General features: G+C 42.0%; 1 protein-coding gene across 1 annotated transcript in view; it reads right to left on the bottom strand.

Moving 5' to 3' along the window:
- The window catches only part of ITGA8 (integrin subunit alpha 8), a 194,490-nt gene that overhangs the window by 50,035 nt on the left and 117,737 nt on the right, over nt 1–26,718 (bottom strand). Inside the window, exons 19-23 of the mRNA XM_002717427.5 lie at nt 26,265–26,332; nt 24,778–24,925; nt 18,895–18,987; nt 14,006–14,085; nt 8,274–8,354 (exon numbers count right to left, since the gene is read on the bottom strand). Coding sequence (XP_002717473.2) covers nt 8,274–8,354; nt 14,006–14,085; nt 18,895–18,987; nt 24,778–24,925; nt 26,265–26,332 — 470 coding nt within the window. The remainder of the gene's footprint in view (nt 1–8,273; nt 8,355–14,005; nt 14,086–18,894; nt 18,988–24,777; nt 24,926–26,264; nt 26,333–26,718) is intronic.

The raw sequence follows: 26,718 nt of genomic DNA on the forward strand, positions 1-26,718 counted from the left end.
GTTAGTGCTCAGGTTTCTAAGTACCATGTACTCTACTACTGATGTGTAATGGCATTCGGGGCCCCTAAACTCTGGTGATACTTAGTAAACACCGCTGAAACTTCCTGATGCGGAACTGTAACAAAAAATGAAATAGGAATCCATGAAAAAAATTTCCAATCTGGCACAGGGCATGCCAAAATCATTCAAAAAGTATGACTCACAAAATGCAGTTACTGCCCCGTTGCAGACTTAGTCACATCTGGAGAATCCATGACAAAGAATGGCTCCCAACAAAATCAGCGAAATACTGTTCACCGAGTTCAAAGGGAGTGTCTTAGAAAGAAAGATGCGTGGCCAGCGCCGCGGCTCACTAGGCTAATCCTCCACCTGTGGTGCCGGCACCCGGGGGTCTAGTCCCGGTCCGGGTGCCAGATTCTGTCCCAGTTGCTCCTCTTCCAGTCCAGCTCTCTGCTGTAGCCCTGCATCTGCATGGGAGAGCAGGAGGAAGCACCTGGCTCCTGGCTTCAGATCGATGGCGCAGCAGCGTGCCGGCCGTAGCAGCCACTTGGGTGGTGAACCAATGGAAGGAAGACCTTACTCTGTCTCTCTCACTGTCTAACTCTGCCTGCCTGCTGTAAAAAAAAAAAAAAAAAAAAAAAAAAAAAAAAAAGGCAAGCAAAGAAGAACATGATCAACTGCTTTGCTCTGTGGGAAAACCCAGTGAACCCAGTGCAGTAATCTCAGATCCTTACTGAATAGTCTCCCATCCTAAGGCAAGGGTCATAGACCCTCGGGTTAGAAGATGGGGGTCCTGTCAATGCTAGCTAGCCACAGGCTTTAGGAAGGGAGTTTGGGGGAAGCAAGAGAGTCTTTTTTTTTTTTTTTTTTTTTTTTGACAGGCAGAGTGGACAGTGAGAGAGACAGAGAGAAAGGTCTTCCTTTGCCGTTGGTTCACCCTCCAATGGCCGCCACGGCCGGCACACCGCGCTGATCCGATGGCAGGAGCCAGGTGCTTCTCCTGGTCTCTCATGCGGGTGCAGGACTCAAGCACCTGGGCCGGGCCATCCTCCACTGCACTCCGGGCCACAGCAGAGAGCTGGCCTGGAAGAGGGGCAACCGGGACAGAATCCGGCGCCCTGACCGGGACTAGAACCTGGTGTGCCGGCGCCGCTAGGCAGAGGATTAGCCTAGTGAGCCGCGGTGCTGGCCAAGGGAGTCATTTTTTAAAAAAATGAACTTGATTTTGAGATAATTGTAGATTCACATGTAGTCATAAGAAATCACATAGAGATGCTAAGTACCTTCTAGTCAGTTTTCCCCAATGATAACATTTTACAAAACCAAAATGTGATATTGTATGTAATATTACAATAAGACTGCTGACATAGATAGTCAAGGTGCAGAATATTTCTATAACCCAAAAATCCCCTTTTTAGCTACACTCACTTCCCTGTGCCCCATTCTGTCCTTAATTCTTAGCAACCATTACTCTCGTCTCCATTTCTATAACTGTTATTTCAGCAGTGTGTAATCTTTTTGGGGACTGACTTCGTACTCTGCATACTTCTCTGAGGATCCATCTAGTTTGTTGCATTTGTCAGTAGTTCATTCCTTTTGTTGTTGTTGTTGTTGCATGATATTCTGTGGTATGGATGTGAATGTTAATTAAGCATTCATCACTGAAGGAGGTCTGTGTTATTTTCGGGTTTTGGCTGTTGCAGATAAAGCCATTAGAAACATCATATATAGATTTTGTATCAACTTAAATTTTCATCTTTCTGGAATAAAGAGATTGAGCTTTCGGTAAGTTAAAAGTCTGTTTTATATCAGGAAGTTCAAATCTGAGGATTTGGCAGCATTGTGTGAACCCTATTTTCCTAACCTTGTTTCTACATCCTCTTAACCCTAAATCAACACCTCCCCTTTATCACATATTGGAAGAATGTTGGTTGCACCTGATGTAGATGGTATCCTATGAAGAGCTTGGTTGGTCATGATTGCAGTCTCTCTTAATACAAATCCTGATTCTTTTAGAAAGGCTGCCATTTTGCTATGCTGAATACATGTGGTGTTGCCTCTTGTGGCCAAATTTACTTCTAATAGAAAATAACGAACTATGCTAAAGTGATCATATGTATCAGAAAATGGCATGTAAATCTGTTTAAGGACAATTTTGATGTTGTCTAGCTTTGAAACTGATGAAACGATTCTTACTATTTTTGTCCACTCAAATAAATGAACCCACTTTAGCTTTTGAAAAACTTTGAAACAACAGAAAATAAAAATAAATTGTGTAACGTAGTATGTCATAAGAACTTGAATAAATACAATTGACTCAAGGAGATTTTCCTAAAGACTGTACATGCAGAATTTTCAACATAGTAGCTGTTCTTTGCAGGATTAAATCTGGCAGTCAGTATTTTTGCTACATATTTGGAGGAAAGAGTTATATCCTGTAAAATGGCCAAAAAGAGCTTTAACACTGTCTTAGAGAATAAACTGTGGTCAATTGTTGAGCATTAATCTAGCAATTAAAATAATTGCACCCACATGAGAAACACCATTTTAATAATCTGTTTTGCTTATTGGCAAAAACAGATATTTCTTTCTTTTCTATTATGATGGCAGAAATACATTTCAAAATATGAATCTCATAAAATGAATATGTGAAAATATAAACAGAGTAAGCCCTTAGCTGCCATGAGCTGAATTACGTCTTATTGAATAAAAACATTTCCCAATTTTGAGTATGTTTTGGAGTTAAGAAACAGTTCCAACTTATTTTTGGTTAACAAAACTGTGATAAACCAAGCTTAAAGAAAGAAACAAAAGCGTATGCACATTTAGTTGCAAATTTTAAAAACATTTAAAAATAAGATGATGAAAAAAAATGCTGTGTTTTCTTCTTCAGTTTTTTTTTAAAGCAGTGTTTTTCTCATCAAGATAGAGATAGCGGAATGAAATTAGAAATCAATAAAAATAAAACATCTATATTAGCTCCAAAGATCTGTAAATCAAATAAGTCACTTACCCTGAGTCAACTTATGATTTAAAGTATAACCCACAAAGGAAATTAGAAGATATTTTGAACTGAGTCATAATGAAAACCCAACAGATCAACATTTGGGAATGCTGTTAAAACAACTATTAGAGAAAAATGTACATAAGGAAAGAAGGAGGGAGATTAAAAAAATAAGAAAAGACAAAACCAATGGAATAGATAACAAAAACAAAAGTAAAAAAGAAAAAGAACAAAAAAGGAATTATACCAAAAACTGTTTCTTTGAACAAAAACATCACTAACCTCTCAATAAACTGATCAGAAAAAAAAGGAAAGATACAAATTGTCAGTAGCAAAACAATGGAGGGGATATCATTAGAAATCTTCTATAGATGTTAAAAGGAAAATGAGAAAACATTATTAACATTATGATTTATGGTCCTACACACAACTTAGATGAAACAGACAAATTTCTTGAATGAAAAACTACTAAAGCCCAATAGAGTAGAAATAGATAATATGAAGAGCCTTCTACCTAATGACCTTCCTATAAAAACATCCCCCAAACTCCAGACTCAGACAGCTTCACTGGTGAATTTAACCAAATATTTAAGGAAGAGGTGAGATCAATTCTACACAAACGTTCCCAGAGCATAGAGCACAGGGAGAAATGCTCCCAGCTTATTTTATGGGGCCAGTATTCTTCAGGCACCCAAAGCAGAAAAGGACATTGTAAGAAAACCACCAATCAATACTTCTTATAAACAGACTCCAAAGTCACAAACAAAATTTTAGCAAATGGAATACCAGAATGTACAAAAAGGATAATCGTCATGACTAGCTATGCTTCTTATCCAGAATGAAAGTTTGGCTTGAAATTCAAAACCAAAAATTAATCCATTGACCATTTTAATGGACAAAAGAGGGAAAACTACTCAATCATGTTCATAGGCACAGAAAAAAGTATTTGTCAAAACTGAACACATAATTATGTTAAGTTCTCAAGAAAACTAGAAATAAAAGGGAACACTCTTAACTTGACAATGGACATCTGCAAACACCCTGTAGTGAACACTAAACTTAATGGTAAAAGATTAAATGATGTTGAGATTGAAAACAAGGCAAAGATCTCTGCTCTCACCATTTCTAGTCAGTCTGGCATTGGCAGTCCTAGTCCATGCAATAAGGCAAGAAAAATAAATAAGAACAAGAAATGTTAAGTATGTATAACAAATAATTTAACCTTTCCCAAGAAGAGGCCTTGCTTTTGTCTCCGCTTTCTGGGGGCATATTCTCCAAGCTCTCAGAACTTTATGCCTGTTAGGAATGCCTTTGTTGGCCTGGGGTCTTGGGTCACAGTAGATATTCTAACAATATGATTTAAGGTTGGCGTTGTCCACCCCAGAGAGACGGACGGCGCGCTTCGGGACGGGACCTTCGGTCCATCACAGCATCCACGCTGGAAAGTAAGATCAGTTATATGGACTGATAATCAGTCATGCTGGTGCAACGGAGCCCCAGTGAGCACCAAGGCGGGCAGGAGCTTCCCTAGTTGGTGCAGGCTATAGATATCGTCACACATCCACACCAGGAACACAGCATGTCCTAACATCACAGCAGATCTCAGCGGAAGCCCTGTTTTTGGCAAGTCTCTGTATTCCACCTTATGTACCACTTCCCTTGGCTGATCGTACTCTGAATCTTTTCTGTGTAGTAAACTGTAACTGTGAGTATAATAGTGTTCAGTGGCTTCTGCAAGTCGTTCTTGTGAATTTTTGGCTGGTGTTGATTTTGAGAACCACTTGAAGCTGCAGTTGGTGCAGAAGTGAGGGTGGTCTAACATTCTAGCGGGCCAAACTTTTGCACACATAGATTGGAAAGCAAGAAACACAAAGTGTCTTCATCCACAGACAACATAATAATTACATAGGAAATCAACAAACAAAATAGCTACTACAGCTTGTGAGTTTGTATCTCGGATACACCTCTGCATTTCAAGATTTGTACATATAGATCCCCAAAGCAGGATAGGAAATCAAGAAATTAACTTTCAGATATGAGCAACTGGTTTTTCAACAACAGTATCAAAGGAATTCAGTGAGGAAAATGGTCGTCTTTTCCTCAAATGGCACAGCAAAATGAACACAGGCTCTTACCTCAACACGAAATATAAAATGTAATTTAAAATTAATCTTGACCTAGGCTGGCGCCATGGCTCACTAGGCTAATCCTCCGCCTAGCGGCGCCGGCACACCAGGTTCTAGTCCCGGTTGGGGCGCCAGATTCTGTCCCGGTTGCCCCTCTTCCAGGCCAGTTCTCTGCTGTGGCCCGGGAGTGCAGTGGAAGATGGCCCGGGTGCTTGGGCCCTGCACCCCATGGGAGACCAGGAGAAGTACCTGGCTCCTGCCATCGGATCAGCGCGGTGCGCCGGCCGTGGCGGCCATTGGAGGGTGAACCAACGGCAAAGGAAGACCTTTCTCTCTGTCTCTCTCTCTCTGTCCACTCTGCCTGTCAAAAAAAATTAAAATTAATCTTGACCTAAATGTAAAACCCAAAATTATAAAATTTCCTGAAGAAAACATAGGAGAAAATCTTTGTAACACTGGAAAGGCAAATATTCCTTAGGACAAACAATGCACACACCATAAAAGATTAATTGAATTTCATCAAAATTTTAGACATTTGCTCTTTCAACAGCACAATTAAGAAAATACAAAACATTTAGACCATTAACTGGAAGAAAATAGTGGGAAGATGCATATCTGATAAATCATTTCATAAGCAGATTATGAAAGAACCTTTATCATATAAAGACAAAAGTCCAATAGTAAGATTTGAAAGACACTTCACCTGAAAAGAGATACTGATGACGATGTAGCACTGAAGAGATGCCCAGCATCACTAGCCACTAAGCAAAGGAAAACTGGAAGATGATGTCCTGGAGAAGGCAAAACTTCAGTGACAGAAAGTAGATCAGGGTCGCTGGAGTCTGGGGTGGTAGAAGGGTTCACTACAAAGGAGCCCCAAGTAATTACTTAGGGTGAGGCTACTGCTCTCTGCTGAATATTCCTGTGGTATCATCACTCTTCAAACTGGACATCTCAAAAGGTGAATTTTATTTAATGTAATATATCCCTCAATAAACCTGACCTTAAAATTGATTTATTTATTTGAAAGGCAGATTGACAGAAACAGAGAGGGGATGGGGGGGAAGAGAGAGAGAGAGCGCATGCGCCATTTGGTTCACTTCCCCAAAGGCTGCAATAACCAAGTCTGGGCCAGGCCGAAGCCAGCAGCCAGGAATTCCATCTGGGTCTGTACAGTGGGTGGCAGGAATTCAAGTTCTTGGGCTGTCTTCCAGTCACATTAGCAGGGACCTGGATTGGAATCAGAGCAGCTGGGACTTCAACTAGCACTCCAGTATGGGATGCCAACATCCAGCCTAAACCTGACTTAAAAAATAAAAAAAAAGCTCTTCAAACTCTGTGAGCTATGAAAAGATATTTGCAATGTGAGTAATTAATATTGGTTTACTGTCTAAATACTAGAATATAAAAGAACTTCTATGTACTAATAAGAAAAAGCCAATCCTGTCAGTAAAGTATGTACAAAAAATAAAAAGTGAAATTTTTCCCAATTAGGAAGAATGCAGAGTCAACAAATGTATTTTATAAAGCTGTTTAATCTCATTTAGGATTTAGAGAAGTGAAAATCAAACACACTAATTCTTATCCATCAAACTGGATCAAACTTAAAAACTGGATTTTGAGAGTTAGTAGATAATGCAGAGCAATGGAAACCCACCTACTTCTCACAGAAGAGTAATTTGGCATAACTATTTTGAAAAAGAGTTTGGTATTTTTTAGTAACAGCTGCAATGGCCGGACCTGTACTGATCCAAACCCAGGAGCCAGAAGCTTCTTCTGGGTCTCCCACGCAGGTACAGGGGCCCAAGGTCTTGGGCCATCTTCTACCGCTTTCCCAGGCCATAGCAGAGAGCTGGATCGGAAGCAGAACAGCCAGGTCTCGAGCCAGCGCCCATAAGGGATGCAGGCACTGCAGGCGGTGGCTTTACCCCCTACACCACAGCACCAGCCCCTGTAATTCTCTCCTGTCATTAAACTGAATGAACTACAGGCACATGCACTAAAATAAATGAATCTCAAAAATACTTGTTTGAATAAAAAAAATCACAGATGCATATGTGAAATTTTAAGTGGATAAGGATCAAAAGACGATCTCATGGCAGATGGCATGATCACTTCTGAGCAGGAGTCTGCAGACAGGAAGCAGTTCTATTTACTTTATAGTTCCCTGTTTTCTAGCCGTGTAATCTGCAACTCTCTGGGCCACAGTTCTTGCACTTGCACAAGGATTGATTACATGAGGGAGCACATTGAAAACACCAGATGTGAGGCATTCTTCTTATTTTTTTAGTCCAGTAGGGGAAGCTTCCGGGGCTCCAGGACAGCAGGGCAGGGCCCCAGGGAGAGCATCGGGATGGGTAAGGGAGCCCATAGTGACAGCAGCCCTGCATGTGGAAATCCAGTTGTGGTCATGGAGGAACGTGAGCCACTCAAGCCCTATGGGAAAGGAACGGAACCAGGACTTCTGGAACCCCAAGGATATTTGGTCCGAAACACCAGTAGACATTTTTAGCCAAGTCCTTGATTGTACTGGAAAAACCAGAATTGTACTAACAGCATCCCAGAAGTCCACATTTGTGCAAGATAAGAACTACATGCAATCCTTTTCTCATTTCTTTCCCCTCCCAGGCATGGACTTTCCAGCTGGTAGTCATTCCAACCCTTTTTCCTTGACCACTTTTTTCCTGTCTCTCATCTGATTGCTTACTGGCACCTTCCTCAAACAATAGGGCCGAAGGAACAAGATAGAAAATGTGGATTCCATTGGCCCACACATCTAAGAGTCAGCCTCTTATTAAATTCAGATTGTGGTACAGTGAGGGCTAAATTGTCATTATGCTAAATAATCACTGGAGGAGTGAGATTTTTTCAGGCAATCATGGTTGTCTATTTCATCTGGCTTCTTATGGTTTGATTATTGAACTGGCAGTTTGGGGAAGAAAGAATTAATTCATTTTACAGGGTTTACTCTCTTTACAATGGAAGCTAATGTTGAGTAGAAAAGAATAAAAATTGATAAACAAAGTGAACTATGACCTCTTATGCGTTAGGAAAAGTCCGTCTAGTTTATACTAGTATGTTGCAATTCTTCACATACAGGAATCTTTTTTATGCTACCACAATCCCTTGTTTATATTACTTACCCTCTTATTTCTACTTGAGCTATAGCAGTGATGTTGATTTGCAAACTCACAAGATTGCTGTCTGGATTGTCCTTGTTGGAACTAAAAGACAATGACAAGTAATTTAAATACTTTAAATAAACTCAGAGGTTTTATCACAATATATATTATCACAATACATTCCATATATCACAAGAGTGCCATACACAGCTAACCTGATCACTCACAAAGCAGTGGTATATTTATTCTACAGAATCATAAGCATTGGTACAGGGAATGCTAAGAACCTTTATGATCAGTGGTAACAAAGCAACCTTCCATTTCATCTGGAAATACAACGGATACCTAGAGCAGCCAACACATTTTTGTTGTTGTTGTTTTGATGGCTAAACTAAAGAGACCTTGCACTGAGTTCATTTTCCAACTTCCACCTTGGACAAATTCCTTAACATCGCTGTGCATCATGTTCGCTGCCCATCAAATAGGAAATGACAGCACAGTCAACTCCTGATTTTCCACGCTAATCAAGAGGGGAACTGGCATCAATAATCCAGAGCGGCACATAATCGAAAAAGTATCTGCATTTGGCTCTGGAATGCATAATACCATACATTGTTTTGGCAGCATTCTTATGTTCCTTACAGTTTATTTCTTGGATTGCTATTAAAATATGTGTACATTCACTTCATAGTCACTGGCTGACCAGGGCAAGGAGTGGGGAATGAATTAGAAGCTCAGCCGATGGTGGGAGGAGGCAAGACCCAAGGAAGCTGGGCAGTTCAAGAGCAGGTAACAGGAGAGGATCCAGGAGCCTGAGAAAGACATCAAGCGGGAAGGTGGAGGCCTGCTTCCTGCGTGCTTTCTTTGACAAGGGCACAGTTATTTCACTCGAGCAAATATAATTAGATAGGAAGCTTAACTTTTTAAAAATGCATGTGTTAAGCAGTCCGTGCTGTCAGGCACATGAAACCTGGCCCCAGTAGAGGCTCAACCAGTCACTGAGTTTCAGATGCAGCTCTCTCAGCATTCATTGCCCTACTGTGCTCTCATTGATGTCGTCCAGAGCATTAGGTGACTTCTAGGAACCTGAGATGTGGCCACATCACCGCTGGTGGGGCCACGTTTACAGTCAAGTCTGCGGAAGGAGGGAAAGCCTCCTGTTTCTTCATCACTGACCCTCTCCCGAACTCGCCAAGCAAGCTCAAATCCTGTGACGATGCTAGTGGGGTAGGTTCCACCAGCTTGCAAGATGTTCCAAAAGCAGGAACTGGAAAGGCTATATGATAGAAGAATGCTTTGAAAGAAGGCAGAGGGGCGGCGCCCTGGCTCACTTGGCTAATCATCCGCCTGCAGCGTCAGCACACTGGGTTCTAGTCCCGGTCGGGGCGCCGGATTCTGTCCTGGTTGCCCCTCTTCCAGGCCAGCTCTCTGCTGTGGCCGGGGAGTGCAGTGGAGGATGGCCCAAGTGCTTGGGCCCTGCACCCCATGGGAGACCAGGAGAAGCACCTGGCTCCTGCCTTTGGATAGGCGCGGTGCGCTGGCCGCAGCGCGCTGGCCGCGGCAGCCATTGGAGGGTGAACCAATGGCAAAAGGAAGACCTTTCTCTCTGTCTCTCTCTCTCTGTCCACTCTGCCTGTCAAAAAAAAAAAAAAAAAAAAAAAAAAAAAGGCAGAGACTGAATTGTTCACATACTGCTTTTAAAACATCTAAGTTGATCGTATATACATTGCAAACATACATTGTGGATGTAAACAGGCTGACCCCAGGCTCGTCTCCCGGAATGGGCACCACTGCTAACCTTGTGCCTGCGCTGCAGGGACTTGCTCTCCAACGTGTGAGCCCCACTCTCCAAGGCATTTGTTATTATCACATTGTGGAGGATCAGCAGCTAAAAAGCTTTCTTTTTTTTCAAAGGCAGGATTCCAAATCAAAGCCAATACGAAGTCAACTAAATCGTACTTGCTACAGATTTTATGGTGATGGAAATGATATGGGTAACTCTTCAGTTTAGAAATTTAAATACAATTTTTCCACAGATTAACCAAACAGTTTTATTTCTAGGTCACTACAGCTTTGCAGCACTGGAAATTAGAATCATGAAAAAAAAAGTTTGATTTAAGTTATTGCAAAATTCTATTGGGTTTTGTTTCCGAGTGTCTTAAATAACACAAGTGTTAGTACTCTCAACACCTTAAAGATGTGTAAAGACATAAATCATTTTTTAAAGCTGAGATTGATGCTAGGTTTTTGAAATGTAGCATGGAGAATAGTGGCAGTCTCAAGAATTCAGAACTTCTGATTGACCAATCAGGATCAACCTGTCACACAGGCTTGTCACACTCACTACTGCCTGCCAGTGGCATGGACAAAATCTCCTGTTAGGAAAGGAACCAGGCTTGATGTACACCTTAGAAGCTTCCCTGACCTCTTTCCTGGAAGGACACCTCCCTCACTAGCACCGCTGCCCCGTTCAAACAAGCAATCCATCACCCTGCTGGATGCTGAGCTATTCATACTGTCGGGGCTAACTCTACGCAAGCAATGATGAATTTCCTCTCTGCATCTAACCCCTGTGTCATGTGCTGAGGCTGAACATGTTTCCCACTTCATTACTCTGATGCTACTTCTCTTTTTCCTTACTGTTTCCTATTCCTGGTGTTCCCATTATTCCCTGTAGTCTTTGGGATGCCAACAGAGACAATCCAGTGTTCATTTTACCACTGCCAAGGAAGCAACTTCAAGGACAGTCACCAAGATCTGGTTGTGTGTGAGAACTGCAAAGCCCATCTACCCAGGGAGGAAGTTGTTTACATCAGATAGACCTAGGGCACAGAGAGACCACCTAATGCAAACATTTATCACAGGAAATATTTTATGTTTCTTAATTTATAAAGCCTATTTCGCTCTTGAGGTTTGTTTGTGGAACAGGGCATCAAATGGGGTAAAGGGTGGTCAAGATCTGGCTGTTAGACTTCAGATAATTTGATTTAACTTATTTTTGGTTTAAAAGCATTTAAACTGAATGCAAAACCATCCGTGTAAATACTTATTTAAATCTTTGGAGTCTGCCAATAAAACATGTAGATAAATGCCTACCTCTCAAATACCTTAGCATTTGAGTCATAGAAGTATTTTAAAATATTCTATCTTTTTCATCTCTAAAATGTGCATTTTGGGAATTTGATGTTTTACGTATGTTCCAGTCCTTCCTGAATTTTTGTGCTTTGATGTTCTTTTAGAATACTGTTAAAACAACTATGGGAAGAAATGGAATATAATCATGACTAATTTTTTAGTATGAAGGAAGATGATTAAAAAGTCTCCATTTTTATTTGCCCTCAGAACTTCATTTCTGAACTCATGTAAATGATGGATTTGGGGAAGGCATTCAGAAGATTATCTAGTGTCCTTGGCCTCCTGAATGCACTACTAGTTGTATCCATTCTCTTATTTGTAACTGCAAGCAAGACTAAACAGGAAATATCAATGCATTTATTTTGCATGTTGGTGCCAGACTTTCTAATTAAAGGTGGTTACATTTTAAGAGAGATGTGTTTTCCCCAAGTGACACAGACACTAGAAACTTCAGGCTGGAGTGATGGTGATCCTTTACTATGATGTGTTCTTGTTTTTTTTTTTTTTTTCTGAAAACTTCAAAATATGAACTAAATATTTTCATTTCAAAAATATTTAGGACTACCTGAATCATTTGAGATGTCATGCCCTCTATGCCTTTCAAATATTTATGGAGAGGAACTATTAGAGATGAATTCATTCTATCACTAATTTGTATAAAATAGAAAAAATTTCTAAGATTCAGCAGGAAATATCTGAGTCAAATTTTAGAAAGATCTAATTAAGGTCAGGAAAGACAAGGAAGGTGAGTTAGAAAACCTTCCACCCTAGAAATGTATCACAAAGTCTGGAGGAATGGTTTGTGACACAGGTCTCATTTGAAAAAATCTGCTACATTCTTACAGAATACACACACACACACACACACACACATATATGTATATACATATACACATACTTATGTATATATACATAATTTTAAAACATAATTAAATAAATAAAAATAATTAAAATGATTTAATATATATTTTAAAAGTTAAAATACATTTTAAATATTCTAGACCTTTTAAAAATATTTAGTCATTTGAAAGACAGAATGACACAGACAGGAGAAATCATCCATCTGCTCTTCACTACCTAAACACCTGCAACAGCTGGAGCTGGGCCAAGCCAGGAGCCAAGAACTCCAAATGGGTCTCCCACATCGGGGGCAGAGATCCAAGTACTGGGCCAGCATCCACTGCCTGCCTAGGTGCATGGGCAAAAAGCTGGACTGGAAATGGAGGAGCCAGGTCTTTAACCAGCAATCTCGTATGGGATGTGGGCATCCCAGGCAATGGCTTAACCCTCTGTGCCCCAAAGCCCACCCCATTCTAAACCATTTATTGATGTGAATATTAAAATGTCATCTGTGACACAGTATTTATTCTAAAAGTTACCATATTCTAATGACCCTTATTTCTGCAAAATATTAAGGGAAATTTAGAGATTAGCCCCAAATTGGTGAATGCATGTCTCATTCATTCTTGAAAATTTAGGAGATATCAATTTTGCAAATGCAAAGTCTATACTTTTTTTTTTGGAAGGGATTTTGTCCTTGGAGTTTAGTGATACCAACTGGGAGTAAGGAATATAGGCATGGGAGAAGGTACATCTGTATTGGAGTTTCTCAAGCTTTGTGATCTATAGACCATAAAAAATATGTCCATCTCACAGGGCATCTTGTTACACAAATTTACATTTATCTATGTTTCTCCAACAACACTAATTAATTACACATTATATGAATATTACATCCCATTCAATTCTTCTTTGTCTTCATATGGGTCTACGGTAATTAAATTGATTCCATCCCTGGCTAATGGGTTGAAGCCCACAGCTGGGAAGCCCAGGGCACTGCCCTGCAGGCCTTCCTGCTCCTGAACAATTATGTTCCACCACACAGGGACAAACAGAAGAGACAGCGAAAGGCTGAAGCTGCTGTGGAATCCTTAAACAGGGTCAGCCTCAGGAAGGGGAAGCAGCCACCTACAGGGTTCAGTCTATAGCTGCTAGGGGAGGCCCTGCCCCACAACACACGTGATCTTCAGAAAAAGTTCCTGCAAAATGTGAGTCACGAAAACACCGTGCACGCATGTCAAACACCATTTTGCAGCAGAAGAAACACCCTTTCATGGCATTCTCCATGAACTCTTAGAAGTCTCCTCAGATGGCGCCATCTCCCCCTGCATGCTGCCATGGCCACGGCGCTCCCAGTGAAGCAACAGAGACCCAGTCACTCATGAAAATCCAGGCAACTGTAAGACTGAAAGGGCAAACTCCACGCATTTGGGGGCAGAGGTTTTGTTCTCAGGGATTACTGACAGCAGCTGGGAGCCTGGGGTGTGGCTGGGGTGGGAGAGGAAAATGGCAGGTACCTCCAAACGAGGAACAGGTGGGGAGAGAGGAGTCAGTGCACGGGACAAAATCGGACTCCCCCATAGCTTGCTCGACAGAACATAATCTCAAAACCAAAAAGATGGAAAACACTGAACTGGTTTACAAAGACAAAAACATACACGGGCTCTAAGAGTCTGGGTTTTGATTTCGAAAGAAAGAGTTGGACAAGTGGCTTTCAGTTCACTACGGATCTCCCTGCTCCTGAGTGCTGTTGACAAGGCGGCATTGAAAGCTCTAACCTTCTGATTTGGAGATCGAAGTTAATGCTCACGTTTGTTTTCTCAAGACGCGGAACTGCAAATCGGAGGCCCAGAGAATACTAAAACAAAAGCAACCACAAGACACAAAGTCAGTACACAGGAGGGACACTATACCCAGCGTAAAAATCTTCCCTAAGCAATTCCTAAAGGTTTTTTCTGCTTCTACCCCTGGGTGGCCTAGAGCCAAGAGGACGGCCCATAAGGAGAATCTGTGTTTTGGTTCCCTCATCTCCTGTCACCCTTCCTTATGTGCTAAACTGAAAACCAACCAAATGTATGAGAGAAAAGTGATTCAGAAAACTATGCTGTCTTTCTTTTCTGTGTGTTCACGTCATCATAGAAATGATAGCTCTGAAGTGAATCAACAACGTGGAAAACGCTGCTAATGCACTAATGATTGGTGAAGACTTGAGGCTACAAAGTTCAGTGTGCAAAGTGCTTTAGCTAGGACTTCAAGAGTCTATTAATGGAACAATGATTGAACAGGAGAGGAGAGCTACTGTAAGAAAATATCCCAGAATAGTAGATGATAGGTAGGTTAAAGTTATGGTTGGATGAACTGTTTTTCATCCCTTTATTTACTAAATCATAAAAAGTGTTCTTAGAGTTTTCATAATTTGAAAGTATATAAGAATATGGAGAAGAAGACAGTGGTAACATAAGGGCATAAATCATCACTGGTACGTATGTACGCTTACATCACTTGCTCTTCCAAGTACTGTGCTGAGCTTTTCTGTGCATTATCTCACGTAATCACAAGCACTCTGAGGTAGGCTCTGCTTCTCTTGACATTTTACAGTTGAGTAGCAGTCTGGAGATTAGGGGAGTAAGTGCCTTGCTCCAGGTGCACAGCAAATCAGCTGGAATGTAAATCCCTGAAGCTGACTCCAGAATCTGTGCTCAGCCACTATACACTCTGAGACTGAAACCAGGAAAACTCATGTTCACAGGGACCAGCAATAATGAGCGCATCATGAATGATCATGTTAGTCATGAACCACACTCACAACTCATCATTTCACTAGCCCTTGCTAAACGGGCTATGAGCCAGGAACTGGACCAGTGGCTTCCCATGACTCCTATTACTGCCCGGCTCCCAACAGCCCTCCATGGTATTTTCCCATTTCAGCGTGACTGGGTCAAGGTATAAAAGCTGGATTCAACCCTGGATGTGTCTTACCCATAAAGCACATGCACCCTTCTGCCCTAGGAATGGGGAATTCCTTTAGAAGCCCAAATGTGCAATGCTCTGTAGACATCTGCACATTCTCTTCTCCATTCGTCGGAAGATTTTTAACTTTTCCTTTCTTTTCTCCTTACAGAACTGCTACTTAAGCTTCAGAGTTCAGGACAAGAAACACCTCCTGCCATCCATCCTCTGATCACATAGGCTGCGCCAGGTACAAGTTTTCTTCCCTTCATGTTACCTCCTCCTCGGTTATTCTCCCATCTCGCTGTTTATATTGCTAATTTTGAGCTTCTCATGAATGGGCATGGAACTTGTGTATTTTCATCTTTATACTGTCAGACTTTAGCTTAGTACCAGGCATGCAGAAGGGGTACATTCAGAATTGTGGGAAGAATGATGAGAGTGTGTCCCCTTTTGCACACTTCTAGTGATGAGAATCTTACTATGTTGCAATGGAAGCTACCTATTGTTGCTCTTCATGACAGAACAATCCAACCGGTAATGAAGACACAATACACAGTGTCATACTTGGTGAAGGCCCCTGTGCGCTAACCACCAGATCGCTGGGCACTGAGTCTAGAGTTGGCACATCATTTTTTCATTGTGCTGTTTGAGAACATTTGCAACTTGTTATGATTCTTATTGGCTAAAAAAATTTGATACCATATAAAATGACTTTACTATTTGCAAATCAGAATTAAAGTTTCCAAATATTATATTGAATATTTTTTTAAAAAAATGAAGACATTTGGACTGGGATAAATGTTCCTGGCAATTATGGTGCTTTTAAAATACTGAGGATAGTTCTCCCATTTGGAATTTTACTACAACTCACTGAGAGTATTCTTTTTAAAGAACAAATGAAGAAGTAAATAAATCAAACTGTTTTATAACAAAACAGAATGCAATAAAATTTGATGTGTTTAAGGGCATTAAGGGTGAGATAAGAAAGCTATTAGGTTTCTTCTACTATAGACTTCAGAGATAAATGAAGATAAACAATTTACTTCTCTGACTTCTACAGACAATTTGCTGGTAACATAGACTGACATCCCCCACATAAACACATTGTGGTTAAGACCACACTGCCATTTTCAGTCTCTACCGTGAATGACACTGGTGGCAAGTTTTTGTTCCAAAGTTATCCTTGGTTATGGATGATCTTAGATGTTTTCTAGTCTAGATTTAACACTTTTAATACTTAAAAAGGAATGAGAGGTTGGTCACTTACATTTGCTAACCCTGTCCATACTATGTCAATTCATTTCACTTTGGCCTTAGATAAACCTCTTTACAGCAAATTAGGTGGTCGGATTTTTGAGACCTTGCAAAGGGATTTATTAGCTCCTAGATAAAAGGATTATAATGAAAAATGTTTGAATATCTCAATTTAGACATCTTAGTCTATCTTTCATGGCTTCGTTTTAAAGTCTCATCTGTTACTCATTGATTTTTATCCAAGTACCTCTTGCAATTTTGCAAGCTGGACAGAACTGGGCTTTGCGGTCAGGCTTGGTTTGAGTCCTGGCTCTCTCCTTCATTGTCAGTGTGGGCGTGGCTTTGGGCAAAGAAGTGACTTCTCTGAGCCTCCGCTTCCTCATCCACAAAATGGGTGAAATAGATGACTCGGAGGGTTTTGAAAATTGAGTAAAGTAGCATAAAGAACACCCCTTCTCTAGTGATGTGGTTGTAACACAGAGGACAGTCAATCCATGGTAACCAGTAACTATCTGGTACAGGAATTTCACTTTCATTAAATAATTATTTAGTTTTTGAGCCATGAAATGACTGTGTACTAGACAATAGTTTGACACATCTTTTAAATATCCCAAATCAATGCAACAGTATAGTGTAAAAGCAAATATTATTCTAGCATAGTATCCTAAACTATATATTGGGAATAGATATTGAGAAAAAGTTTGAAATGCTCAAGAAAATGTGTGAAACATTGGGCTGAAAGTTTTATTTACTGGCATCTTAAAAATGCAAATGTGTACCTGGGGCTCCCAGGGAAGATGTGATACTCAGTGGGGACCACAGCACTCCCTTTTAAAGGCTAGCCAAGGGATTAGCACCCTTTGGAATACACTTTGGAAAGTTGGTCTGATACAAACCTGTGCAACTACAACTTTTCATGATTTTTTTTCAGACAGTTTATATCTTTAATAATCATAAACATTTCTCTTTAAATTACAACCTTTTTATTTATGTAAGAGGCAGGAGGACAACATAGAGTCAGAGACAGACAGATAGAGGAATGGACAGACAGAGGGAGCTCCCATCCACTAGTTCATTTCCCAAACATACGTAAGAGCACTGGGTGGGTTGGGGCTGAAGCTGGGAGCCAGGACTGCAATCCAGGTCTCTCATGTGGGCGGCAGGAACCCAGTCACTTGAGCTACTGCCATGCTTCCCAGGGTCTGCATTAGACGGAGCTGGAATCTGAAGCCTGAGCCAGGAATCGAACCCTGACACTCCAGTGTGGGACGCAGGCACTTTAACCACTAGGCTAAATACTCCCAACAATTAGTTTTAATTAGACATATGTATAATTTATGTAAGATTTAATTAAGTGGTATTTCATATTGCAGACTTTTTTCTGATTTATGACTTCATAAAATAATCACCACTGTGATAATTATGTGTATACTTAAACTGTAATTGCATAAAATTTATTATCCATAAATAATCCTGAATGGAAAGTTCCTAAACCTGGAAATAAAAGGAAGAAGTAGTAGGAGGAGGAAAACAACTTCCGTTCTTTTACAAGCATGCCAGAAATCACTGTTAACCTCTTCTTTCCCTTGCTACTAACAATTTTCTCTTTTGTTAGTTAAGTGAGATAATAGAAAATACAGACTCTGTAAACCTGATTAAAAAATTGGATTATAGGGGTGGCATTTGGCAGGTTAGTTAAACTGTTCCTTGGGATGCCTGTGTCCTATATCAGCGTGCCTGGGTTCAAATCTTAGCTCTGCTTCCAATCCAGCTTCCTGCTAATGCAAACCTAGGGAGGCACTAGGTGACAGTTCAAGTATTTTAGTCTCTGCTATCCTTGTGGGAGACCTGGAGGAATTCCTGGGTCCTGGCCTTAGCCCTCTGCAGACCTGGCTATTGCAGGCATTTGGAGAGTGAACCAGCAGGTGGAGGATCTCTCTCTGTGTCTCTGCCTTTCAAATAAAAAAGTGAAAATAAATAAATAGAAACCCTGAATTACAGTAATATTTTAATATGAAAATATTATGAATGATATTCATTCAGGAGATATATTGGAAATAAAAGTTAATGTGGGTTTCTTGGCTAAAAATCTTTGTCCTATTAAGTTATTTTAAAGTCTACTTCCACGTGTTTCTTTGTTAATTCAAAGAAAAAATCTTTAGTAAGCTTTGATAAAAAATATCTGCTGTAAAAAGAATTCTTCATAGATTCGTTGCAATTCAGTCACATAGGAGTTGTGTCTAAAAAGATAGCCTGGGCAACTGCTTTTCTGTGTGTTTGCCACCTGAGTTGATTCACTCAATGCGGGTCCTCACGCTAAATGCCCTCACCCTGGGGATATCCTGCCTAATTTGTTTTAGCTGCTGTGAGCTGAGTGACGGAGTGCTAATTGGGGAGCTTTCCATTAGTTTTCTGTTAAAATCAATGAAATGGAAATCAGCAAATACTTTGTTTTCCTTACATTTGTTCCAGCCACCATAGGGTTCCCAAGGTCACACACCACCATCCTGGTCACGTTGTCCATTTTGTACTCACAGCTCAGTGGCCGCAATCCCTATAAAAGAGAAAGAACCAGCACGCAGTTCAGGGGTCAGAGTAAATTCTGTCCTGTCAGAGAGCAGCACAGGGGGCCCGGGAGCATCCCTGAACTTCACACACCTGTGCGTGTTACGGTGCACAGACGTTGATGTGTGACCCTGAGCTCCGAAGAGAAACTTGAGAAAAAAGTGACATTTTAGGAAGACACGTGGGGTTGGCAAATACATCGTTGGCGCTCACTGGGGAAGAAAAGGGCAGCTTTTATGTGAACATTTTCTACACCATTTCCACTAATGTCAGTGTTCAACTCTGGACGTGAAGATCAGAAACAATTAAAAGAGGAGGAAACAAACTCATTCCTTGTGCTAACCTTGGGGAAACAAAAGGGCAAAAACATGTCCTGATGGTCTCAAAAGCCCAAGAGAGTTGCCTTGAGCACAGATTTCCGCACAACACGGTCCCCTCTGGAGATGAGGCCATGCAGGTTCCTCAATCCACCAAAACACCTAAGATGTCGAGGGAAGACGCTCTCCTGTTTAACCAGTGCTTCCAATCTCCTTCCTTCCCTGTTTCCTCTTCTGCCTGTAGCTGCACAAACCCAGGGTTGCAGGGGTGTTGGAGCCACAGACTGCCAAGGTCTCAAGGTTGGGCTGGTGGGAGGGGACGTGAAGCAGGGTTGTCTTTGCACTGCCGCCCTCTGCTCCCAGCTCCACCTCATGTCCCAGAGCTGCTCTCAGCTGCCTAGAAAGCCACCACTTGTTGGCCGCCCCGGTTTTCTCTCCATGCTTCACAGCCTGATGGTTCTGTGGTCCTGCTCTGCATTTAGTGATAGCATCTTTTTTTTTTTTTTTTTTTTTTTTTTGACAGGCAGAGTGGACAGAGTGGACAGTGAGAGAGAAACAGAGAGAAAGGTCTTCCTTTGCCGTTGGTTCACCCCCCAATGGCTGCTGCGGCTGGCACACTGCGGCTGGCACGCTGCGGCTGGCGCACCTCGCTGATCCGATGGCAGGACTCAGGTGCTTCTCCTGGTCTCCCATGGGGTGCAGGGCACAAGCACTTGGGCCATCCTCCACTGCACTCCCGGGCCACAGCAGAGAGCTGGCCTGGAAGAGGGGCAACCGGGACAGAATCCAGCGCCCCGACTGGGACTAGAACCTAGTGTGCCGGCGCCGCAAGGCGGAGGATTAGCCTAGTGAGCCGCGGCGCCGGCCGTGATAGCATCTTATACACTCTCATTATTCCCCTCTAACTCCTAAAGTATCTTCAGTATTATCTTGTCACTCTCACCCCAAAGATGAACTTGCAACATAGGGATTTTCACCAAGGAGCCACCATCTGGGAATTTCTGCCCTTGTGACTGGAAAGACGGTTCCCAGTATGCTGACACACCCACCCATCAGCCCTATTGAAGTTTTATATAAGGAAATAACAAATTTTTCTAGTTAAAGTCTCAGACAGGACCCTCCATTCATTTCTGTTTACTTCAGTAACAGTGACAGGTGGCGGGGGGGAGAGGGGGGAGAAGGAGCCAGGCAGCTCCTCTCCTTCCTGAGGAGGAGCACACACGCATGGGACCATGATGTCCTCTCCCTCAGTCACCCAGGCAGGCTGCTCATTGGGAGTCGTCTTCTAACGGATGTCAGATATTTGCAGGCACCACTTCATACATACCTCCCTCCCCAGTGCCACGGATGACCTGGGAGTTATCTCATAGACAGGAGCCTATTGCCCCACAGCTGGTAATCTTTTTCTTTTCACAAAGGAAGGGTTAGCTCGTATTCAGTGTCTAAGGACCCACAATTAACCCTCATTATACAGAGATGTATTGTGTTGAAATGATTAACTTCACCAAGAAAACAGGAAAAAAAAAGCACCAGCAAAAGTGTTCAGAAGTGCCCATCTGTCCCCTTGATTAGAATTCAAAGATTTAGTTATATGGTAAGTATTCTGGGCTTACCTAAAAGCTAAAAGTTAAATGTACATTTTTACAGCTTTCTAGAAATAGTTCAGTGACATCAAAGATCTTTTCTCCTACCCACATCCCCTTCACCCTTTTTCTTTTTTTAACCTTTACTTCCTCTCTGTGATAAGAGACACAGTGATTGTTTTTCGAGATATTTGTAGATTATTTGCCTCAGCGAATCCAGGGACATTCTTGTTCTAATCCATTTATAGCTCTTGGAGTGTTTATTCATTCATTTATTCAGTCACTCAAAATATTTACTGTGGCCCTGCTATTCACCAGGCCCCTAAATAAGTCCCTTGTCCTCACTGGATTCCCAAGTGTTATAACAACTGTAACAATTATAATCACAAGCAATTGTATCAAGCCTGGAAACACATTACAGTATAGTGTGGTTTGTTTAATGATAGGGGAATAAATATTGAAGTGCATACAGGACATACATACAGATGTAAGCCATCAGGGAAGGCATCCTGGAGGAAGTGGCAGCTAAGTTGCTCAGGTAGTGTAGATCAGTGGTTAAGAACAGGGGCTTCAACATAATGCCAAGGTTTCAATCTTGGTTCTGCTACATAATAGCTGTGTAGCAATGGGTGTGCAACTTAATTTCTCCTTATCTATAAAATGAGGTTAATGACAGCGATTTCTCCCTAATGGAGAATGTTATAAGGACTAAGTAAATTAAGTGCATGCAAGAGCTCAGGGCAGTACCCAGCCCATAGCAACTGTTCAGTAAATGCAAGAAGGCTCAGTGATTATTACCACCTGAAGAATAAGAAGAACGAAGTAAGCAAGATGGAGAGGAACAGAAGTAGAGTGAGGGAGTCAGGGAGAAGGAACAGCCAGAGAAAGCTGTTTGCGGCCAGAGTGGATACGAGTTCTGCGAACGGAAAAGAAAGTCAGTCCTGCTGGAATTTAAGGTGTGGAGGAAAAGGAAAGACCAAGCAGTAGCAATGAGGCTAGGAGGTGAGCGGGGTGATGCACTAAGGGACTCCTGAGTTATCCCAAGGATTTGGATCTGATCCCAAAAGCAAAGCGGAGCTAGTGAGGGTTTTAAGCAAGGGAGTGACCTGGTCAGGCTTGCATTTCAGAAGGGAAGTCTGCTGTGCTCTGAGGGGAAGGGACGCCACACAGGGAGGCTGGAGAGGAGCTGGGAGACTTCTGCCACAACCTGGGAGAAGACTGGGCCCGCCTGGCTGAAGGCGGCGGCAGTGGCAGTTAAGTGGGGAGAAGGATGTGGACCTCAGTTTTGGGACTGAAGTCAGGCTTTTTCTAAAGGTGGGTGCTGGCGCCATTCTCCTAGACAGGAAAGGCGGGGGCGGGGGGTGAGTTCAAATGTGGCGAGATGAAAAGTCTAGTCCCCGGACTTGCTGAAGGAGAGATGAAGGGAGGTGTCCAGATGGAGATGCATATGAGGTCCCTCTGGAGCCAATTCATAGAGTCAGAAGAACAGCAGCTCCCAGGGCCTGGGCAGAGGGGGACAGGAGGGTGCAGAGTTTCAGTGTGAGATGATGGGAAGTTCTGGTGGTGGATGATGGTGATGGCTGCACAGCACTGTGAATGTATTTAACAACACTAAACTGCACACTCAAAATGGCTAACGTGGTAAACTTGGTGCTATGTATGTTTTATAATACTACTACCAAAGCACTCAGGCCTTTATTCCTATGCAGTTTAGGAGAAAGGTCACCAAAGGCAAATATCAAGTTGTTGCCATGAACGTTTCTAGAGAGAGGGATGCTGAGTATCCACACCTTCTGCAAGACATAACAGCATTGTCAAGACAAATGCTCTCAACAGAGTGACAGCCGAACTTGCAGAGTTTCAATACGTGTCCTCTTGAAAGAAACTAAGCTTTAAACATCATTTGAACTGATTTTAAATAAACAATGTGCACAAATCTCAAACTGATTACAACACAAAGAAGAAATCAGAATGTGGCTTGGTCATGTAAGGTTAAGTCTGCCCAAGGGAAACTGATGGCGGGAAAATTCATGAAGGGCTCCTTTGAGATTATGGATAATGTCTGTCGTAATGTTTATAGCCAAAGATAGAAGGATAAGTGCTCACCCATGCTTTCCATGCAACAAAGTGAACACTGCACTGGATGTTTTGCTAAAAGAACACTCTAGAATACATGCTTTGTTTAATGAAGTCAGGGGTGGAGTGACACGAAGGGAATTGAAATAAAAATATGAGTGGAGTCCTGGACCATTTTTAAAAACAACACACTTGAGCTTCACTTTTGAGTTGTTTATTATTTGCATGTAAGTATTTGTAGGTGATGTTTTTCTTTCTTACTTTTTTGCTTGTGGAGATTTTATTATGAGATGACTTTTTTAATGCAGAATAGCACTAAGGACCACTTTTATAAATCGTGTGTATTGTTTGTTCTCATTTTAAAAATACCTGGAAGTGACTTTAACAGGGAACTGAGGAGTATAAAAATCACATACAGAACTAAGTAAAAGGGATGATTACAGTCAATTCACTGGGAAATCAAGGCATGAATTGATTTTCATGTTTGAAATAAGAAAAAAAAAGAAGAAGAAAACAGGCTAGGAAGCTGTAAACATTCTTGAAAAAAGTTGGAATAATTTCCCTTTTTTCCAACTCTCTGCTGACATGGAACAGTTAGAACATTTGGGGACTGTTTCTTAGAAAGTATTTTGTTGGGATATGGTTGACATACAAAAGTCTAATCACATTTAATGGACACATTGATGAGTTCAGATTTTTTTGATAAATTTCTTCAATAGAAAATTCATAACGATTTTAAATGACTGCAAAGATACTTGTTTGTTACTCATCCTTTTTTTTAAACTGCGAAGATCATTCAACAATAAAAAAAAAGAAGTATGACTAGAGAATTTAATATTCCTGCTGTTTTTGAAAGTCTTAAAAATGCCAACATCACAACAGTTAGTATCTTTTTAGAGGAATTTGTTTTCATTAAATTATTCAAGCTCCAGAATGTGTAAGCTCCCCTAAGGATGCAATATTTGAAAGCTCATAGATGTTTAATAAATTGTAGTTAAATGAACAAATCCATTAGCAAACATTTAAAGAGCACCGGGACCAATGAAAGCAAGGAGAAACTTGCTCTCTACACTGAATTGTGAGCCTGTGGCTTTCCAACACTGAGCTACGCCCTCTGTTGTCCTGTAATGTGTTCATAATGGTTTTCTAGAGCAAGTCATTAAGAATAGTGTGGAACCCAAGGATGCTTGCAGTTGCAAGAGTCATGTTCGGAGAGCAAAGGGAAGATTATAAACAGCAGCCGTGTCATTTCAGTAAACAGTGGCGTTGAGAACTGGCAAATGAGGAAGACCAGGCTTGTGCTGGCCACAGTCCTGACAAGGTGGACCAAGCAGGAAGAAAAATGAACTTGTTTTCTCTCCAGTGCCTGTCCAGGCTATTATCAGTGCTCAGCAGGGATTGGCTGGACCTTCTTCCCTAACCAATAATGAAAACCAGGCCTCCTGTGACCTGCTTGCAACTTAAAGGAACTCAAAGCAAGGCTTGGAAAGCCAGTGAGGATAAGGAGTTAGCCTGGGAATTTAGCTGACTGATCACACTGATAAACCGCCACTGTCAACCAGGTTTGTTCTTTGCCTTACTTCAGATCTCAGTCTTGGGCCAGTTGATCTTGCAGTGGGGCCAAAGTGGGGCGGGGAGGAGGAGTCATCAATCCTGAGTAAGCCCATCCCCCTATGGGTTAACTGTTATTAGGATTTAACAAAGTAATACATCATTTTGTTAAGAAACGCTCAGCTAATGTGGCCCTACTTGACTTCAAAAATCTTTTCCAACTCTTTGCTTCAAATAATTTGCATGCATTACCTTGTTGTTGCGTTCAATCCCCACGTAATCTGCCTCTTCTGGTATCATTACAAAGAGCTCGGCTTCATAGGCTCCTTCCCCTTCGTTTCTTGCATTGATTATGAGCATAAGGTGATTTTCATCTCCAATGATTACCTGATGCTTATCTCTAAAAATGCAGTTTAAAAATAATTATTAGCTAACTTCTCTGCCTCCTTGAACATCTTATTTAAGAATCTGTGTAGGTGGAAAAGAAGGAAAAATGGTGAGAACAAGACTATGACAAAAACGGTGGATCACCGTGAAGGGGTGGTGAGAAAAGTCAGAGAACCATGTCTGGATGGGAAGGGCAGGGAGAGATGGAGCAGGGTGCTGGCAGGTGTTTACCAACCAAGGCTCCACAAAGAGCATCACCTTAGAGCACTTGCTGATTCCAATGCTATAAACCCTCCCACCGTGGTTGACTGCAAGCTACAAACATTCTTAACAATACCCCAGCAAGATTTCTGCAAATTTAACATTGCTTGGAAAGCCAGAATGAGCCAACTCCAGCATGTCGCCAAACACCTCCGTTAGGAAGAAAACAGGTCATGGGAACAAAGGAAGAGAGCTGGTTCAGAGCCAAGAGGGGGCAACAGTGCAAAGTGGATAGGAGGGAAGAGAGAGGCTGACAAAATTAGGTCCTGAACGGCTCACGGAGGATTTGGAGGAAACTTAATTCACTGGAACTCCAAATCAAAGCAACATTTGGAAGTGCCCCTTCCACTTGGACCTGGACTCAAAGCTATTTCCTTGGTTACTTGTTAAATTATGCAGTTTGGACAAATTCCCTTTAAGAGGTTACCAAGCAGATCCTGAACACTGGCAGTGAGAGCTCCCGCCAGGGGAAGGAGCACAGGTCTGCTTCATCCACGACAGGATGTTTTGCATCCCTGGCCAATTTCCGTCCTGGGGTAACGCAGCAGCAGCCAGTGCTGGAGAACAGGCTCCACTGCTGACAGCTGGGAGAGCCACTTGATTCTTACTTGGTTTGTGACACCTTTACTCCACAGAGTGCCTTTAAGGTCCCCCCGCCCCTTTTTGGTGAAATAAAGTTAATTTTGCTTCGATAGTTACAAGGATGCCCTGGGGTCATGGGCTGGTGTGAAATGAGCTTATTGAAGGTTTGATGGAAGCAGCCTGTCTGTACCCTTGGCCCACTTGACTGAAGCAAATAAATACAACCTGAGCCTCCCCACAGATAAGTTCACTCCTAACAAGAACATGTTTTCCCTCTGTTGTTGAAAGATGAACCGGCCTAGACAAAACCTTAGGGTGTGTCACTTGACACCAATGATAAAGCGATGGCCCAAACCACAGGCTGACCGGAAGAGTAGGCGAGCTCAAGAATGCCACGTGGCGTGTTTTCTGGCGGTGGTGGAGTGTCTACGTGCTGCAGGGAAGCTTCAGATGAATACCTGAGCTAGCTCCATTAGCTATAATGCTCACGCTTATCTGTTGAAACTTACGGTCGAGCTGCCAGCTTCAAGTCGGGAATACACAGATTGTCTTCTCCACAGTCCACCAGGATGTGAGCCTGTGTTACACAAACACACATCAGGAATCATCTGGGAAAACGCCAATCACACCCTTTCGCTTGAAAATCCCAGAGAATCCCACCCATGACACCAAGCCTCTGGTCTCACTACGCGTGCCTCTCCCCAGCTGTAAGCCCTAAGTCGCACCGTGCCTCTCAGCGCAGGCTTGTTTACAGAACAGCCCGTCTCCAGCTCATTCTGACATGTCTGTAAAGAATCTAGCTCTCTGGCAAGGTTTTGGGATTACAGCCTGTGCCGCTTCCATCAGCCACACTTTGAACCAATTAAACCTCAGCTGCACAAGGGAAAGAAAGGGCTTCTGGAAACACAGCGCTGCAGAGGTTCAGGAAACACACCGGGAGGAAATCCCGAATGTTGCATGTCT

The sequence above is a fragment of the Oryctolagus cuniculus genome, chromosome 13 (assembly GCF_964237555.1).
Source record: "Oryctolagus cuniculus chromosome 13, mOryCun1.1, whole genome shotgun sequence".
In the NCBI taxonomy this organism is placed as follows: domain Eukaryota; kingdom Metazoa; phylum Chordata; class Mammalia; order Lagomorpha; family Leporidae; genus Oryctolagus; species Oryctolagus cuniculus.